At 48.6% G+C, this 18,125-nt stretch overlaps 5 protein-coding genes across 5 annotated transcripts; 4 read left to right on the plus strand and 1 right to left on the minus strand.

Annotated features, from left to right (window-relative positions):
- Positions 1-243: 243 nt before the first annotated feature.
- Positions 244-6,915, plus strand: PENARI_c008G10619 (uncharacterized protein; the record flags this gene model as incomplete). The annotated part of the gene is made up of 5 exons (XM_022631624.1): positions 244-524; positions 3,415-3,736; positions 3,791-3,885; positions 4,002-4,153; positions 6,524-6,915. The coding sequence occupies 5 exons, from the start codon at positions 244-246 to the stop codon at positions 6,913-6,915; spliced, it is 1,242 nt and encodes a 413-aa protein (XP_022488620.1).
- Positions 6,916-7,204: 289 nt separating this feature from the next.
- PENARI_c008G08944 (uncharacterized protein) lies at positions 7,205-7,640 on the minus strand (the record flags this gene model as incomplete). Its single annotated transcript, XM_022631567.1, has 4 exons — positions 7,205-7,300; positions 7,372-7,442; positions 7,501-7,538; positions 7,600-7,640. The coding sequence occupies 4 exons, from the start codon at positions 7,638-7,640 to the stop codon at positions 7,205-7,207; spliced, it is 246 nt and encodes an 81-aa protein (XP_022488605.1).
- A 297-nt stretch (positions 7,641-7,937) lies between these two features.
- Positions 7,938-10,199, plus strand: PENARI_c008G05031 (exosome nuclease subunit RRP6; the record flags this gene model as incomplete). Its single annotated transcript, XM_022631443.1, has 1 exon — positions 7,938-10,199. The coding sequence occupies one exon, from the start codon at positions 7,938-7,940 to the stop codon at positions 10,197-10,199; it is 2,262 nt and encodes a 753-aa protein (XP_022488834.1).
- Positions 10,200-12,479: 2,280 nt separating this feature from the next.
- PENARI_c008G08406 (Ras GTPase activating protein IRA2) lies at positions 12,480-14,899 on the plus strand (the record flags this gene model as incomplete). The annotated part of the gene is made up of 4 exons (XM_022631545.1): positions 12,480-12,597; positions 12,648-12,781; positions 12,837-14,682; positions 14,739-14,899. The coding sequence occupies 4 exons, from the start codon at positions 12,480-12,482 to the stop codon at positions 14,897-14,899; spliced, it is 2,259 nt and encodes a 752-aa protein (XP_022488631.1).
- Positions 14,900-16,136: 1,237 nt separating this feature from the next.
- On the plus strand, positions 16,137-17,374 carry PENARI_c008G03365 (SEC14 family lipid-binding protein; the record flags this gene model as incomplete). Its single annotated transcript, XM_022631380.1, has 3 exons — positions 16,137-16,372; positions 16,510-16,633; positions 16,709-17,374. The coding sequence occupies 3 exons, from the start codon at positions 16,137-16,139 to the stop codon at positions 17,372-17,374; spliced, it is 1,026 nt and encodes a 341-aa protein (XP_022488810.1).
- Positions 17,375-18,125: the final 751 nt, after the last annotated feature.

Here is an 18,125-nt window from a genome sequence, read left to right on the forward strand (position 1 = left end):
TAGTGTAGAGCTGAAACCACCCTGTGTAGACCCATATGGCGTATCTGCAAGTATGCTGGAACAATGCACTTAGCGTATACTGCCCAAAGGCCTTCTTTGTAGGGCTATCTACATTTCCTGTAAAAGGATGGATTTCTCCAAGTCTAGTGTATTAATGCTCAGTCTATTTTGACCCTATTCGTTCCTTCCATCATTCTTTCCTTCTCTTGCATAAGATTGCCTTGAGCAAGCCAATCTGCTGCAATGGCTACTGGTCAAGCTTTCAAAAAGGAGCACTTCTTTTGTGTTCTCTTTGGCATCGTGCTTGGCTTATTGTGTCTAGTCTTCTGGCCGCATAGCTTGAAACTGTGTGGCTCTAGTATTGCTCGCCGCGCTTCCACTATTGATAGCTTAGAAGTTAATAACCACGTTGCTATCTCCGCCCGAGATGATTACTCCTATAGTGCTAGCAATCCCTATAGCAATGGAGCTTGCTGCGGTGCCAGTGGCTACTATGGCTATGGTGATACATACTGTGGCAAGGGGTGTGTCTCAAACTGCGATGCTATTGCAGAGTGCGGAAAGTACGCGTAGCCTGCGAATAAGATATGCCCACTTAACACTTGCTGTAGCGAATTTGGATTTGTGGGTTACTATTTTATAAGTTAGACGAACACGGTTAACCTCTATTAGTGCGGGATAACGAAAGACTTCTGCAATGGTATGTCCCCTAGTTCCTGATCTTAACCAGAGACTAATAACTAGAAGATGCTTGCCAGAGCAACTATCATCTGAATGTCACTGTCCCGGCAGGTAGATCCTTAAGCGGTGTACTGCAAAACAAGGTTATCGGCTATTACGAGGCGTGGATAGCTCGTAAGAGCTGCCACAAAATCAAGCCGGTTAACTTGCTATTAGATACACTGACTTAGTGAGCCCTATCGCTTTCCTAACCAGTTATGCCTATACTGACATTGAGTAGTGTAAACTTTGTATTTGCATCGATTGATCCTTCCACCTATCAGGTCGTTGCGATAGACTCGGCAACTCCGACAAGTCTCTTCTTAGATATAACCAACCTCAAGTCTATCAAGGAAGATATCAGGGTCTATGTTAGTATTGGAGGGTGGACTTTCTCTAATAACGGCACCGACACATAGCCCGTGTTCGGAGATATCGCTACATCCGCGAGCAATCGCAAAAAGTTCGCCAATAATGTGGTACACTTTATGCGTTAATACGGTATCTTTACTTATTTGTTTGTTTGTCTTAATCTAATCTTTAATAGGGTTTAACGGTGTTGATCTTGATTAGGAATATCCTAGTGCTAGTGACCGAGGTGGCAAGGCCAGAGACACAGAAAACTACGTCCTCTTGCTCAAGACCCTTAAAGAGGTTTTCAATAATAGCGGAAACAAGTATAGGCTGACCTTCATAGCCCCTTCGTTATACTAGTATCTTCGATGGTTTAATCTCCCAAAAATAGTCAAGTACGCGGATTGGATTAATATCATGATATACGATCTTCATAGAGTGTGGGATGCCACCAATCCGATAAGAAGTATTTTGTAGGGACATACCAATCTAACTAAGATCAAGAGTGCCCTCGATCTCTTTTAGAGGGTTAAGGTCCCTCCCTCGAAAGTGGTCCTAGGCCTTAGGTTTTACGGTCGTGCGTTCACCCTTTAAGATAAGGAATGTTCAAAGCCCGGCTATGCATTCAAGGGTGCCTCGGACCCTAGGTCCTACTCGGATACAGCTAGTATGCTCGCGTACTATGAGGTTGCCAGCATTCTGTAGGGAACCTCAAAGAAACGAGCTACCATCTCCCTAGCCCATGATAAGGAGGCTATAGTCAACTATTTCACCTTTAATAACAATCAGTGGGTTTCATACGATGACAAGACTACATTCAAGCAAAAGGTCTCCTAGGCGGATGAAGTCGGGCTAGGAGGGGCAATGATCTAGGCATCTGACTTAGGTATGATTTTGCTTGCTCTAAGCGAATTTACACTAACTATTCATTAGACACCGATAAATACGATGCCTATATAGACCTCCTTGATCGAGAAATCATCTCGACATCAACACTTAAGCTTGAGAATAAGGCAAAGGCAAATCCCGGGACAACCGTTGAAGATTTGTCTGCGCTTATAGGGCAGAAATGCTTCAAGCACATAGGGAAATGTCTCAAAATTGACGATATAAAAGCTATGTCCAAAGCATATAGCAGCGGCTATACTATTGTCGGCTAGGACGACGTAAGGTGCGGAAAGTCTAAATGCGTAAGTGAACCATCTATGCGCGGTCAATTCATGTCTCACGATTCTGCCTTCACTAGCATTGCGGAAAGCCGGTTTGTTGCCTAACTAGTGCCGCCCCGAAGAACTATATGTGGCGCGGATAGGATACTGGCCAAAAGGGAGCTAGTTCTGACTATAGTGGGCAATGTGCCGCGGGAGAAATCAACGTTGCCGGCATTCGCTCTTCTTAGAGTGGCGGGTATCTTAACGATAAAAACACGGATAAGTGCGGTCGTGGCTATAAGGCATTCTGCTGTCAGACCCTGACTATAAGTAAGTTACCAAGACTTGCTCTTAGGCTAAGTGGTGCGTACTAACTCAAGTTAATTGACTATGCACAAACTGACTTTTTTACACCTCTAGTGGGGAGAACTGCCCACCTAGAAAATCTGCTGTTCTAACAAAGTATGACGAATGTTATTCTAAAGGACGAAAGTATTGTTGTTCCGATCTAGCGGAGCTGGTTAGTTGCCAATAGGAGAATGGAAGCGGCGGTGACGGCGATTGCGCGAATGCCGTGTGCAATTCAACTTAGGTTGAGATCGCTAAGTCTACCTTAGGTGATGGCAGTACCTCTTGTGAATATAAGTTTGTCTACTTTTAATCTCTCGTTTTGCTTTCTATATAGTGGCCTAACAAGGATCTGATTACGGGGCCGACAACGGTTAGGATGCTATATAGTGACGAAGGCGCTAACCCGCAAGGTAACCTGCACTTATAATATCTGCGACTTAGATTCCGACTATTGCTATTCTAATCCGCTTCTTTATAAGAGAGACGATTAAGACACCCTAGACTCCGATTATAGTGGTGATGACTCTAGTATCGCTAAATGTGCTGGTAGAGAACGCAAGACATTCAAAATTGTACTTGGGACATTCGGCTACTAGATCGCGGGCTATCTAAGCATTGGCAAGCTCTTAAATCCGGAAAAGTACGGAGCTGCTTTACTCACAAAGGCTTTCCGAACGCGGAGCGGCTTTTGCGCAGGCTCTACGCTAGATATCGTTAACTTGCCGAAAAATCCTACTGAAAAGTAACGAAAAGATCTTGACATAGAGCATCCGCTTGATAAGGGGCTGTAGGGACTTTTCTATAAGTACATGGGGAATCGAGAGCTCCTAGGTGATAGATCCGCCAATTTCCTAGAGATTGATCCCAAGTTCTGGGACAAATTCAATGAGCACAATGCAAAACTAGATGCCATGGCTCAATTTGGCAAGGACCGCAAGGGAAAAAAGCCGATGTCCCCAGAGTATTTGGCCGAAGCTTATAGGTCCGAAAGGAACCCACGGCCCTTTATGCCGGTTGAAAATGGCCTGAATATTGCCAAAAGAGATATTTTCTTGGGCAAATCTCCGGTCCAAGCTACAAAGCTTAGGAAAGCTGCAACATCCGCTGTCAAAGCTGATACAGATATAGCGGCAGACAAGATGCTTTCGTTGCTTCAAACTGTAAGTGGCTATGGCTTTGTTCTGGATTTCACGCAAGCTAACCCAGGTTTCTAGGCCTTTTCCTCCTTTGAATATATTCGGAATGACTTGTTTCTGGAAAGATTCGACGGAGTGATCGATGATACCTTCACAGCTTGGAGTAATATCGAGTAGGCGACTGAGACGTATAACCTGCAGAATTGGCACGGGTTGGTTTTGGAGCTCAGTTCACGTATGCCCTGGATCAGGCACGTCGCTGGGCACGGGAATCAATTCGGATTGCCAGGGCTCCGTATGTCGAAGCATATGAGGCCGGTCGCAGCTTGGCCACTTATGATCGTGTGATGACTGCCTTGGATCAGTTTGAGGATCTTATCTCGCAGATTAAGATGTCGGATGTTACTTCCGAGAACTACAAGAAGCGGAATCCCTATAATGGTGAGGGGCCAAGTGGATCTAACTCATGATTTAGAACCTTGAAAATATACACTTCCAATTCAATGATCAGCCTTACCGAGTCTTCCAGCAATGCATCTTCACTCTGGTCTTTCGGAGAGCTATGTTGGTCTGGGATCGATCGATATATACTGTGTTGAGATGTACGATTGGACTAGCTGAATTGCTGCAAACAAGCATCCGATTCACGAGATTGTTTAAGTCTGAACCCCAATATCAAGTACTTCTCCACCTAACGTACTGCTCAGGTCATGCTCAGTGAGCACTTAGGTCGTACTCAGTGAGCACTTAGGTCTTGCTCAGTAAACACTCTGGCTTTGCTCAGTGAGCACCCAGACTAGGCTTAGTATTGAGATCACATAACTGATTCTGAGGGAACTCCAGGTCACATTCTGGGGCTTATTTTGATGGTCTTGATGCTTTGCTGGAGTCGTCGCGGTGGTCTCCTCATCAAAGACGGCGCCATCTACAAAAAACGATAAACAGGAGCAACGGCCCAGTTCTCAAAAAAATAACCCTGTAGGGCGGAAACACAGTCCCCGCATTTCTGTTATGCATTTTCAGTCTTGACCGGATTAACAAATCTTGGGGGTGCTTGGATGTGAACACTGTATTTTGGGCCCTTCTCGCTTCATGCAGTAGCCCAAAAGACCTACAGAGTAGTATTGGAACAACTGAGAAGTCAACTTATGAGCCTCTTCTTTCATCTTGTCATCTGCATCATATATGGCAGCAGTCGTGGTTGTGGATACACCTTCAACAGCGGCAGCCGCATCGTTGCCCACGCTGCTCATGCCCTTGTTATTACTGATAACCGTAGCAGCTCTTCAAATTGACAATAGTCTTCTTTGAATTCCATCGAGCCGATGTCACGAAGAAAACCATGAAACCTCTCTAGTTTCGTCTCACCGTTGAAATTGATGTGCCTGAAAAGCGCTGCCTCCTCATCTCTCCAGATATGCGGCCATAGCAGTAGTTGAACTTCTTGGCCATGCAGGTACTCCGTACGAGTAGCCCATAGCTTCACGGGAAGACGTGGTTGCAATCTTTGGTTGGGTAGGAGGTTTAACACGACAGGCGGGCGAATACCAACGTTTTTTCCAACCCTTTGCTTTTGCTCTTCCGTTACTGGGACTTTAAAGTAGACCCAGAAGATGTGGACAAAACATCTAGGCACCAAGCTAAACCAATGCTGCCAATTGCCAGGGAACTCATGACATGCCAGGAATGTAATCCCGTCTTTCGCAAGCTGTTCTCTGAAAAGCTGAGCTGACGGAGAGCTTTCAAAGTCCCTGCACGCTGAGCTATTGGACCAATCTAGATGTGAGAGCCTCGTCAGAAAATTGACCCACTCGGAATATTATGAAGTATCGCTTCTGAAGGATATGACTTGCGTGTGCCTAGAATCATTTTCTCCGGGTTGAAGCGAAGCCGAGCCCATGCTGACTGTTTGTGGCCCGCAGCATGTACTAAGGGTTGGAAATATTCGACCCATCGCTGTTTATCAGACTCATGTCCAATAGGCACCCGAAGCTCAGTCCAAACAACGGCCCAGTTGGATGGACTGGTAGGATAGTCGGACACTGATTGCATGCTCCCTGGATCGGGCAGACCCAGGTGGAATTTTCAATTTCAAAGAAAGTGAGACAAGAAGCTCGGAGTGCCTACCCGCTAGCCCGGGCTCAAGCTTGGATATATAGGTCTTGCTCTACGTCACGTGATAACTAACTATGGGTCCCAAATATCTCGGTGGTGAATCTACGTTGACATGCTCTGGAAACAACAGTTTCCCAAAATACATACACATCGACGTCGACAATAGCAGTGTCACTACTAATGACCACGTTGCCGAAGTGAACCATCATGGTCCTCGTCTGGGATCCGAGCACAAATCCTACCAAAAGGCCGAATCATATCTTGGGAAAGGTGGAGACCACATCTCGAGAAAAATATAAAATATGTTGAGTGAATCAGACCCTAGAACTCTTGTTTCGGATGATGGACCTTTGAAATTTTTGTGCAGGAAAAAGCGTTAGACCAGGCATGCATTTGAACTTCGACATCACGGCCACTAGATGGCTCTCTACAACATATCTTAGGTCGGGAGAATCTGGTGATAAGACAATTAGAATATTAGACGGCCTTCAAATGAGGAAAAGTGCAGTGAATAGGAGCTGCAGTTGATCGGGGACAGAGCCTCTTCAAGTATTGAGAGAGGTGCCTCGAGTATGATCTAAACGGCTCCGAACAGGGTGCCAGAGAGTATCCTGGAGAATATACTCATCAATTGTGTGCGTCTGAATGATCGGCTTGGAAGATACGGGCAAAGATCTGCACAGGCTACTGTGACAGCCAGGGTCAAGTCTATTCAAAGCTTCGTCGATGAACTTGTCCTGCTAGACTACTCCGACGCCATCCAAGCGATCAAGCAAGAAAACGCTTTTTCAGCCAGCAAGAACATCCAGACTCGGTACAACGAAACCGCGGATTGGGAGATCACAGAGAAAGGTGCGGACCTCCTCGATCCGAAGAGTCTGCCCACCTCTAAGGGGCCTCTCGATGAGTTCACAATGGCCGAGAAGGTTGCGACCGAACGCTTCATGAGAGACGCGGGTTATGGGCTCAGCCTTGCTAACCAGCGTCAGCGCCGCCTTCTCTGGAAGAGGCTTTGCGAGATGCGGAAAATGGGCATTGATCTATTGCCTAGACTCGAACTAACACGGGGTGTTTACAGCCATTGTTAATTCCCACATATCTATCGAGAGTGAAGTGCGTTTAAAATTGACCTCAAATAGCACGCCTTTGGACTGTTGAAGAACAAGCGGAAAGGGAAATCCATGTCGCGCGGCCTAAAATCCGATGTATATGCACAGGACTAGAACACAATAATTTAAACCATTAAACAAACTCCGTCCCATGATTAATTTGTGAAAATGCTTGCCGTCGCTGAACAGAACAAGAGCGCCAGATCTTGAGGTGAATATTCCAATGCAATCTCGGAGGGCAATGATGAAACAAGTCGATGGTTTCCAATCAAGATTTCTTGAGGAACTCCGCATCTGTTTCACTGCTACTACTCTTCCGAGCATCATCCAACATGGAGTCAATGCCCCTTTCCTTCAGAGCTTTCTACAAGCAGTAAGACACACTTGTTAGTTCAAGAATGGTTTTGAAATGCGAGGACATGTCGAGAAACTCACGTTCAAGCACCCCTTGTAGTTCTTAAATAGTTCTTCGCAGTCATTGGAGGAAGTGTTGCCACGCAGGTATTCTGCTCTGCAGTTAGCTTCTGCTGTTTGTATGTGAGTTCCAATGATTGTGAAGCATACTCTCACTGTACCACTTGAGAAAGCAGGTGTCATATTTCCTAGTTGAGTAATGTTAGTATATTCTGTTGACATATAACCCGGGCCTGCACTGGAACGTACTCTTTGATATCATTGCATTCGGGTGCGATGGAAGCAGCCATGGTGTTATGTCATCAAGCACAAGGGCAAACAAGAGATCCGAATATATTCTGAAGATTCAAATATGTTCTTGCTCGATAGCTGAATAGTTGAGAACAACTCGAGAGAGAAGAGAAGGTGACTGTCGATCCGCGGAATTCATACAAATTTCGCCACTCTGGGAAGGCGGTCAAGGCGGGCCTACCATTTCTCCAGTACATTTTCCTGCCGCGACTTTTTTTTCTGAGCGTTCTGACATCCATTCCATTCGTCCTTTTATTTCATTTGCAAAGATCCAGGGAATTGGAGCTCTGCCAGTCATGGACTCCGCAGAATTTCAACCGTTCCAGGACAAGCTGTCGTCCGCCCTGGTCCAAGTGACGCGAACTGTTGGACAGCTCTCTTCCGAAGACTTGAACTTCCACCGCACCTCCAGTGCCGATGTTTCCGAGACGCTAGATGAACAGAGTGAGCGCATCATTGCGCTGACCACCGCCGTGCTCAAAGCTGCGACAACCGGTACCGATATCGCCGCACCGACCCTTAACGATGAGGATTCCGTCGACGACAACTGGCGCGGCGTGGTAGACGTGATCGACTCACTTTTGGAAAAGGCTGATGCCTGCCTGGATGAGTTTACAGGTGTGATCAAGAAATTGAGTCCGTCGGAGGAAGAGCAGGCGCCTGTGGTGGTGAAGAAAGCGCCTCACTTCCCATCTATTTACGACTACGGCCCATCTAAGATTCCAAAGCCGCAATTGGAATTCGACCGCAAACCCGATAACTCCGATTTGGGGCCTTTCAAGCCCCTGCTTAAGTCCAAGCCGAATGCGATTGTCCCGTTGGAGCAGTGCTTGAAGACGCAGAAGATCGATGGCGCAACTGCTTATCCCCACCCTTACGCCACTGAAATCCGTGCCTCCGAGTATCCCAAGCCCGTCTACGAGGTTTCTCCTCAGGTTGATTACCTACCCTTTGAGAGTACGACGGCTACATTTGTTGATACCTTGGATGGAGTCAAGGAGATGTTGGAGGAGCTTAAGAAGGCGAACGAAATTGCTATTGATTTGGAACACCACGACGTTCACTCTTACCACGGTCTTGTGTCTCTGATGCAGATCAGCACTCGTGAGAAGGACTGGGTTGTAGATACTTTGAAACCCTGGAGAGAAGAGCTGCAGATGCTCAACGAGGTGTTTACAGACCCCAAGATCTTGAAGGTCCTTCACGGTGCTACCATGGATATTATCTGGTTACAGCGTGATTTGGGTCTCTACATGGTTGGGATGTTTGATACTTTCCATGCTGCATCTGCGCTCGGTTTCCCCAAGCGGAGCTTGAAGTTCCTGCTGAACAAGTTTGTCAACTTCGAGGCTGATAAGCGGTACCAGACTGCTGATTGGCGAACTCGCCCCCTTCCGTCCGAGATGTTTGACTATGCACGGTCTGACACACATTATCTTCTTTATATCTACGACTGCCTACGCAACGACCTGATAGAAAACTCGACTGCCGAAGCGAGCCACATTGACTACGTTAACGAGCGGTCAAAGGGCGAAGCATTGCAACGCTACGAGCGTCCTGTTTACGATGCTGTGCATGGACATGGCCCGGGAGGTTGGTATGACTTGCTGTGGCGTAACGCTGGTAATCTCCCCAAGGAGCAATTCGCTGTCTTCAAGGCTGTCCACCAATGGCGAGATGAAGTGGCGCGCGCCGAGGACGAGGGATGGCAGTGCGTATTCCCGAAACACGTCCTTTTCAAGCTCGCTACCGTCATGCCGCTTGACATGGGCACCCTGTTCCGCACCCTGTCACCTGTCACCCCCATCACGAAGGACCGCGCACATGAGCTCCTGGAGCGCATCAAGGAGGCCAAGGTTGCCGGTGCTACGGGCCCGGAATGGCGCGATACGACACCCCCGAAGCCCAATGTGAAGATTGCGGAGGTTACTGACCTGCAACCCACTGATTTCCCTGTTGCAAAGCGATTCGAAACATCCCAATTCTGGGGCGATGTCCTGGAAGCCCAAGAAATCCCTCTTCCTCCCGCATATGCTCTCACTGCCTCGGCAGAGGCCCTTCGCCTGTCTCTTCCATTGCCACCCATGCCGACAACTGTTTCCGAGACTCGGGAATCCCTCGGCACGGCTCCCAAACAGCCCGCCGAGGCACCCAAGCCCAAACCCACACCTGCCCCCGAGGCCGAAGAAAAGAAATACTTCACCGTCAAGGACCTCGGTGCCCCCCGCAAGCGCAAGGTCACCCCCATCAACGACCCCAAGCAAGCCCTTTCCACCACGGCCGAACTCGACGACACTAGCAACCCCGACTCGACAGGGAAGAAGTCCAAGAAGTCCCGCAAAGAGAAGGAGAAGAAATCCAAGAAGGCTCAAACCGTGAACGAGGCTGCGTTCGACTACAACGCCGCCGACGCCGTCCTCAATGCGCCATCTTCCTCCACAGCAATGCAGCCGAAGAAGCGCGCTTTCAACCCCTACGCCAAGGCTCTGGAAGCTCCTTCGGGTGCCCGGAAGACCAAGCGCGAGACGCCTGGCAAATCTCTTACATTCCGTCAATAGGCGGGACCTGGGTCATGACACAAACAAGCATGGTTGGGGTTTGGCTGGTTCCAAAGTTCTTTTGTCTTTGTATCTTCTATTTCTATCATTTTTAGCATAGCGATACCCGTGCGTCAGTTGGAGGCTCTGGGATTCTACGTGTATGTATTGAATATCAGGGTTTTTATGGCAGAAGTATACCTTGCATGGTGTAGATCTGATTAGATTGAGGGTTGCCAAGTGTTCCATAGTGGAACTGGTGATTAATAGTTTGAGAGTTGGAACCCACATGCGTTCGTGATGCAGAGCGGCCTGATAGTGGCGTTTCTGGAGCTGATGATATACATGTACCTGCATGTTCAAATTTCCGATGTATCTAATGCTATTTGAGACAAGTCAACCGGGTTCTCTTGTTTTAGTTTCAATGTTTTGATGTTATTAGCCTCGTGTTGCGAATAAATGTTCCACTTTAAACGTGCCCTTCCAGCTCAGGCCAGCGCTGGATGGAGATAGATAAAAATCGTTGGCAGGTTTAAACCGCAGACTAGTATCGATGCAGTGAGACACTGTCTAAGGGAACTCCTTTACCTGTCACTTTCTATTTTTTGCCCTAAGTTATACATGCAGAACCATTAAGTTTCAGCCACATGCCAACCCCTATACAGTACATGTACACCTGCGAGACATAAGAAACTCGAGATAGCGAGGCTGGTACTTTCACAACAGCGAATAAAACTTACTGTCTGCGACATAGAGTATAGCCGTCTGCATTGACCATCCCCCACCAAAAAAGTAAAAACAAGCAAATATAAAAAAAGAAAAGGAAAGGGAAACGGACCCCACGCAATAAAAGTTCGAGCAAATAACTTACACTTCAATAGGATCTTCAATGCACCCTCCTTTCCGTAAGCAGGCATTAATATAGCCGATCACCCGCTATGACCAGGGCGATATGCATATCCAGTATAGTCGGGGTACACATGTATAAGTTAGTGCATTGGCAAGTTGCTACATGTAACACACCTGATTTGAGTTAGCTTACAGAGTACGTACACCCGTAGATCTTTAACGGTAAAGGATCCCAGTACGGGGAGATTCACCCGGCAGCAACGGAAGCTCGGATAGTGTTAGAAGTTTGTGTACAGAGTGTAGTTTTATAAGTATGTGCGTCCTCTTATATGTACATCAGGGGTTTGGGGATCTACGGCGAGCTTGGCGCGTTTCATACCGGACGGGATGGAGGCCCGTGTGGATGATCTGCTTTGGAGGATGGAATTTGGCTTTGATATGTTAATGTTAATGTTAAGTTAATGTTACTGCAGCTACAGTTCTAGGAGCTGAATATGTGTATATTAATACTAAGTGCCTTTACACCGGTAAGGAAGTTGATAAGGGGAACTACCAGTCCCACTAGTCTCCACTATACCCCTGAGAGCATAGGCCGTATGTAGAACAGTTACTGTAGGTTCACACCCCGCAGACTTGCTTGATTTTTCTGGTTTCCAATGTCTGAGCTTTGGATTCCCAGGTTACTGTACTGCTATACTTTGTCTAGATAAAATAGGAAAGACCTAAAGTTTGTTTAGACAGGGGTATATCTGGGATACTTGGATAGCCTGAGAGTGAAAGTACATCCGAGATCATCCGTGCCGACTTATCAGAAGTACATAGGATGATTCTCAGGTCCAATATGGACATTTGTACCAAGATCCAAATCAACCTGAAACTCGACTCGAACAGCACATGGACGGCTCGTGGACTAGGGCTGCAGGTACCCTGCAGACATGAGACTGTGTTTCCGTTGCATTGACGTCAAAATAGTAAAGTTCAGTGGAGTGCATGGGAGATCAGAGAAAGGAAAGTAAAGTGGCGAAAAGGCGCATTGGGCCAGGGGTAAGGCCCCTTGCAGTATACAGAAAAAAAGGGCGCTCCACCGGTAATCCACCTCTCTCTTTTTTCCCCAGAACCGCCCTAAGAGTAATCTCCCCTCCCCCTCCCTTCTTCAAACTCTTCAACTCTTCCTAATTACCTTTTTGCAGTCCTTTGTCCCTGGAGTCAACCTTTCACCCTCTTCCCCCACCCGCGCATTATCATCAGGGGCTATCTCTCTTCGATTGTCCCTACAATTGCCATTCGTCCGAACATTGGCAGTCTGTCTCCGGCACTGCGACAAGAACTGGCTCTGACGACCAGGCAAATCACACGATGTCCGTTGCGACGATGCTTCAACCAGCGTCTAGACAATCTCGAGCATCATCTTCCTCTTCCTCCTCGTTTCAGCCCGTCGCACGACAGAACACAATGTCGTCGCACGATACTCGGTCGATCCGCCAATCCAAGCGGATGTCGGTCACTGCCTTGTACCTGTCAATGTCCGCCAAGGACCGGGACCTGGAGATTTCTGATGACTTGGCACGAGGTACGTTCCAGCGATCGGTGTTTCCAATGGTCGCACTAACCCCCTGGCAGCACAAAAACATCTGCGGGACTTGAAGTCTAGGATCTCTTCGCAGTCCAAGAAGAACTTTGTGCTGGAGAAGGATGTGCGGTATCTCGATTCACGGATAGCATTGCTTATCCAGAATCGAATGGCCTTGGAAGAAGTAAGGATTTCCACTAAAAGTCGACCGACGCTCTTGTTAACCCTTGTCTTTGTAGCAAAACGAAGTCGCCAGCCACCTCGATGACACCGCAGACCCCCAGGAAGGGTTCTTCCCGAACGACGAGCGAACTCAGAAGTACGGCAACCTTCTCTTCCTCTTGCAATCCGAACCCCGCCACATCGCTCACCTCTGCCGACTGGTCTCCATGGCCGAAATCGATTCCCTTCTCCAGACCGTCATGTTCACCATCTACGGAAACCAGTACGAGAGTCGCGAGGAGCACCTTCTGCTCACCATGTTCCAGTCCGTTCTCACCTACCAGTTCGACAACACCCCCGAGTACTCCTCCCTGCTCCGCCAGAACACCCCCGTTTCTCGCATGATGACCACATACACACGCCGTGGTCCCGGTCAGAGTTACTTGAAGCAGGTTTTGGCGGACCAGATCAATGCTCTGATTGAGTTGCGCGATGTGGATTTGGAAATCAACCCCCTGAAGGTCTATGAGAGCATGATCAAGCAGATTGAAGAGGAAACCGGTTCTCTCCCAGACTACCTCGCCCGGTCTGTGACAGCCGAGGATGCTGCCGATAACGCTCAGGTGCAGGCGATTATTGCTCCTCGTCTGAAGATGTTAACCGACATTGCCAATGGATTTATCTCAACCATCATTGAGTCTGTCGACGAGGCCCCGTACGGTATTCGGTGGATTTGCAAGCAGATTCGCAGTCTGTCGCGCCGAAAGTACCCTGATGCCCAGGACCAGACCATCTGTACCCTCATCGGTGGTTTCTTCTTCCTGCGCTTTATCAATCCCGCGATTGTTACTCCCCGATCATACATGCTAATCGACGCCACGCCTACCGACAAGCCCCGTCGAACCTTGACTCTGATCGCCAAGATGATCCAGAACCTGGCGAACAAGCCCTCCTACGCCAAGGAACCTTACATGGCCAGCCTCCAGCCTTTCATTCAGCAGAACAAGGAGCGTGTTAACAAGTTCCTACTTGATCTGTGTGAAGTGCAGGACTTCTACGAGAGTCTCGAGATGGACAACTACGTGGCTCTGTCGAAGCGCGACCTTGAGCTCCAGATCACCCTCAACGAGATGTATGTTATGCACGGTCTTCTGGAGAAGCACAGCGCAGCGCTTGCCCAGGATCAATACTCCCACCTGTCTGTGCTGCTGCAAGAATTGGGAGCTGCTCCCCCTCAGGTCCCTCGCAAGGAGAACAGGACCATCACAGTGCCCTTGTTCAGCAAATGGGAGACTGCGCTGGATGATTTGACCGCTGCCCTCGATATCACCCAAGAAGAAGTGTTCTTCATGGAGGCCAAGTCGACTTTCGTCCAGATTCTTCGATCCCTGCCTCCGAACTCTTCAGTCGCTCGTCGGCCTCTGCGACTCGATCGCATTGCCGAGGCCGCTGCTACCTTGAAGAACGATGCCGTGATGGTGCGCAAGGGAATTCGCACCATGGAACTGCTCAGCCAGTTGCAGGACATGGGCGTGATCGACCGCTCTGACGAGTTCAGTCTGCTTCGTGATGAAGTGGAGCAGGAACTGGTGCATCTCGGTTCCCTCAAGGACAAGGTGCTAGAGGAGACGCGGAAACTTGAAGAAGTTTTTGCCACCATTCGCGACCATAATGCCTACCTGGTCGGCCAGCTTGAAACGTATAAATCATACCTGCATAACGTGCGCAGCCAGTCCGAGGGCAAAACTCGTGGCAAGACTACGAAACACCAGGAGCTTGGACCATACAAATTCACTCATCAGCAGCTGGAGAAGGAGGGGGTTATTCGTCGCAGCAATGTGCCTGAAAACAGACGGGCGAACATCTACTTCATGTTCAAGAGCCCGTTGCCCGGTACATTCGTTATCAGCCTGCACTATAAGGGTGAATTCATAATCCTCAACCCCAAAGGGAACATCACTAACAAATTATTTGTATAGGCCGAGCCCGTGGATTGCTAGAGCTTGATCTCAAGCTCGATGATCTCCTTGAGATGCAGAAGGATAACCTCGAAGACCTCGATCTGGAATACGTCCAATTCAACGTCACCAAGGTGCTAGCACTTCTCAACAAGCGATTTGCTCGCAAGAAGGGATGGTAAAGGCGCCTGATCCCAGGCTCCCCAGAGCCATTTCCTTTTCATGAATGATGAGCCCGAGCAGAGGTTGGCCCGCTTCCTGCCTGCCAACCCGCGATGTCTAGTGCCGGTGACGATTGACTATTGAGTTGCAATCTTGTGATGATCATGGACGCCAATACATCTCCAATATACCCTCGACAATGATGAATCGGACGTCTGTTCCATACGACTCCGACCTGCCCGTCTATGCAGTTCGGGCGAAATGCCCTGTGTGAATGTTGTCAGTACACGAACATACCCACGGAGGATGATCAAAGCCTTACCCGCTGGTACGGGGGGCTGCCGATGATCCTGTGCTTTCTGTTTATTTTCTCATGTCCGCCTCTTCTTTCCATTCTATTTCTTTTGTCTTGCCTCATCGGTTCAATGTCTATACCCAGCGGATAGTTGTCTTTTGCTTTTTCTGTTTTGTTTTCTCTGGCTTCGGGGCTATGGGCCCTATAATCAATCCCATCTTCGGCATGTTGTTCTGTTCTGTTTTGTTTTCATCACCGCTCAGGCTTATGTGGTCTGCATGCGCTGTGTATAATAATGGATGCTGTTGCGATGTGTGTTTTGGATTGAATACCCGTATGTTAATGATGGCGGTTTACCTCTTTCTGTACAGAGTCTAGACAGATTACAATTCATTTCGGGGTTTGTACTTGACTTATATATTGCCATCGTATTCGTTTTCATTTGCAAAGGGAGCATGTACACGCGTTTTATGTCAGTGCCGGTGTCCACTGTCTTGCAGAGTGGGTTTTGTCACCGACACCGCCACGTTTGCCCCTCGTCTGCTTGCCCCTTTTCCCTGCTTCAGGAAAGGGATTTGGTTGCGAGAGGCTATTGCTGTTTATCTGTTACGATATAAGTTTACAACATTTATGCCGAGATTAGAATGTAGTCGTCGATGGGAGCCCAAGTAGATCGTTTGCGGATCAACCTCGAGTCAAGTAAGTAACGTTAATCAAGGAACAGAACAATGAAAGAAATGACAGTTCGCTTATAGGCCTCTGTAACATATCTAAAACAGTAATCCAGCCAAGCAATACTCCGTATTTTTGTTTGTTTATCAAATAGCAGGGAATAACTTTCGACGATCCCCCAGAGACTTTTTTGTACCTCGAAGTGGCCACTTACGCCAGACCCCCCTCCGCCTCCCGCCCTTCCTCAAACCTCCCTCTCTTCCCTCTCCAACCACCACCCCATATTCACAATGGCTACCGAGAACTCGTTGTCCACCGACTCCAAGTACGACCAGTACGACTTCCCCACCACTGCGCCGGAGTCGCAGTCTGGCCACCCCGGCCACACCACCCCGGAACAGGATGCTAAGGTGCACCAGCTCCGCGCTGAGCTGGAAAAGCTCGGCTACACTGAGCGCCTGGATACATTGACTCTGCTGCGTTTCCTCCGTGCCCGCAAGTTCGATGTCGAGGCCGCTAAGAACATGTACGTGGTCCAATTCTTGCGGGGAGGTTTTTTTGTTGTTGTTTCCTGACAGCTTGGAAATCTTTCTGCTGCTGTTTCTGCCTTTGGGCTTTGGTTTTTATCGATATTGGCGGTGGCTAATCTGGTTTGCATCATAGGTTCACGAACAGTGAGACGTGGCGCAAGGAGTTCGGCACTGATGACCTCGCTCGTACCTTCGAATACCCCGAGAAGGAGAAGGTCTTCGAATACTACCCCCAGTACTACCACAAGACTGATAAGGTGGGTTGCATTTTTTTCTCTCCTGACTGATAGCCCTCCCTCGGGGCAACATATGGATATTAACACTGATAACAGGATGGACGCCCCGTGTACATCGAGAAGCTGGGCAAGATCGACCTGAACAAGATGTACCAGATCACAACCGCCGACCGCATGCTCAAGAACCTCGTGACAGAGTATGAGAAGCTCAGCGACCCCCGTCTCCCCGCCTGCTCCCGCAAGGCCGGCAAGCTCCTTGAAACTTGCTGCACAATCATGGACCTGAAGGGCGTTGGAATCACCAGCGTGCCCTCCGTCTACGGATACGTCAAGCAGGCCTCCGACATCTCCCAGAACCACTACCCCGAGCGTCTCGGTAAGCTGTACCTGATCAACGCCCCCTGGGGTTTCAGCAGCGTGTTCAGCGCCGTCAAGGGCTTCCTTGACCCCGTCACTGTTAGCAAGATCCACGTCCTCGGTAGCGGATACCAGAAGGAGCTTTTGGAACAGGTCCCCGCTGAGAACTTGCCCGTTGAGTTTGGCGGCTCTTGCAAGTGCGAGGGTGGCTGTGAGCTTTCTGACTTTGGTCCTTGGAAGGAGGATGAGTGGGTTCGCACTCCCAAGTGGGCTCAGCCCAAGGAGGCTGAGGCTGCTACCCCTGTTGAGGCTGCTACCCCTGTTGAGGCTGCTACCCCTGTTGAGGCTGCTGCTCCTACTGAGGAGAAGAAGGAGGAGGCTGCTGCTGCTGAGGCAACCGCCTAAGTCTGTAAATGTCTTTTCTCTATCTTCTCTGCCTAACTGCCTACTATCCTATCGCCAATCTCCCCCGGAAGAATAAGAATATAGGGAGATTTCGATCGACCCTAGATCCTCCGGCGGTCCGAATACAACCTTACCCGACCTCTGCATACCTCCCTGGCAGACCGGAACTCTTCCTTCTGATAGCTTCAACACATCCCCATCGACCCATCCACAGATACAGCTGTGGACTCCTTACCCTACATTCGCTTTTTTGCAATCTGTTGTTTTTGTTCAGATTTAGATATCATGGAGAGCTTGCTTTTTGTTTTCTGCTTTTTTTTTGCCTGTTCAGGATTGGCAGCGTGCCCTGCTGCGCTGCTCTCTGTATAGAAGGAACAGGACGTGGTGAAATGTAAAAGTGAGTTGGTGTGTCTGTGATTTGCTGGTGTCTTTGTTCTGTGGAGTATACATCGATGAGCATATATTAAATCGTGGCTTCATATCGATGATGTTGATATTGTATGCCTAATTCCTCCAGTCCTGGGGTGGTCTATTGTCGGTTGTAGAATCGTCTACCCAGATAGCTACAAGATAGGCTTTATGGTCTTGATCTATCTCTCAGGTGACCGTAGTTTATCTGTAATCCATGCAGATGGAAAGGCAGTCCTTATTCTCCGTATAGGCCCAAGGATGCCCTAACCACAAGCTTAAAAGAAATGAATTTCTAGCTCCCTTGAGCCAATCGACAATAGAAAAGACGTGGTATCATAAA

This window comes from Penicillium arizonense (assembly GCF_001773325.1).
Source record: "Penicillium arizonense strain CBS 141311 chromosome Unknown PENARI_contig008, whole genome shotgun sequence".
In the NCBI taxonomy this organism is placed as follows: domain Eukaryota; kingdom Fungi; phylum Ascomycota; class Eurotiomycetes; order Eurotiales; family Aspergillaceae; genus Penicillium; species Penicillium arizonense.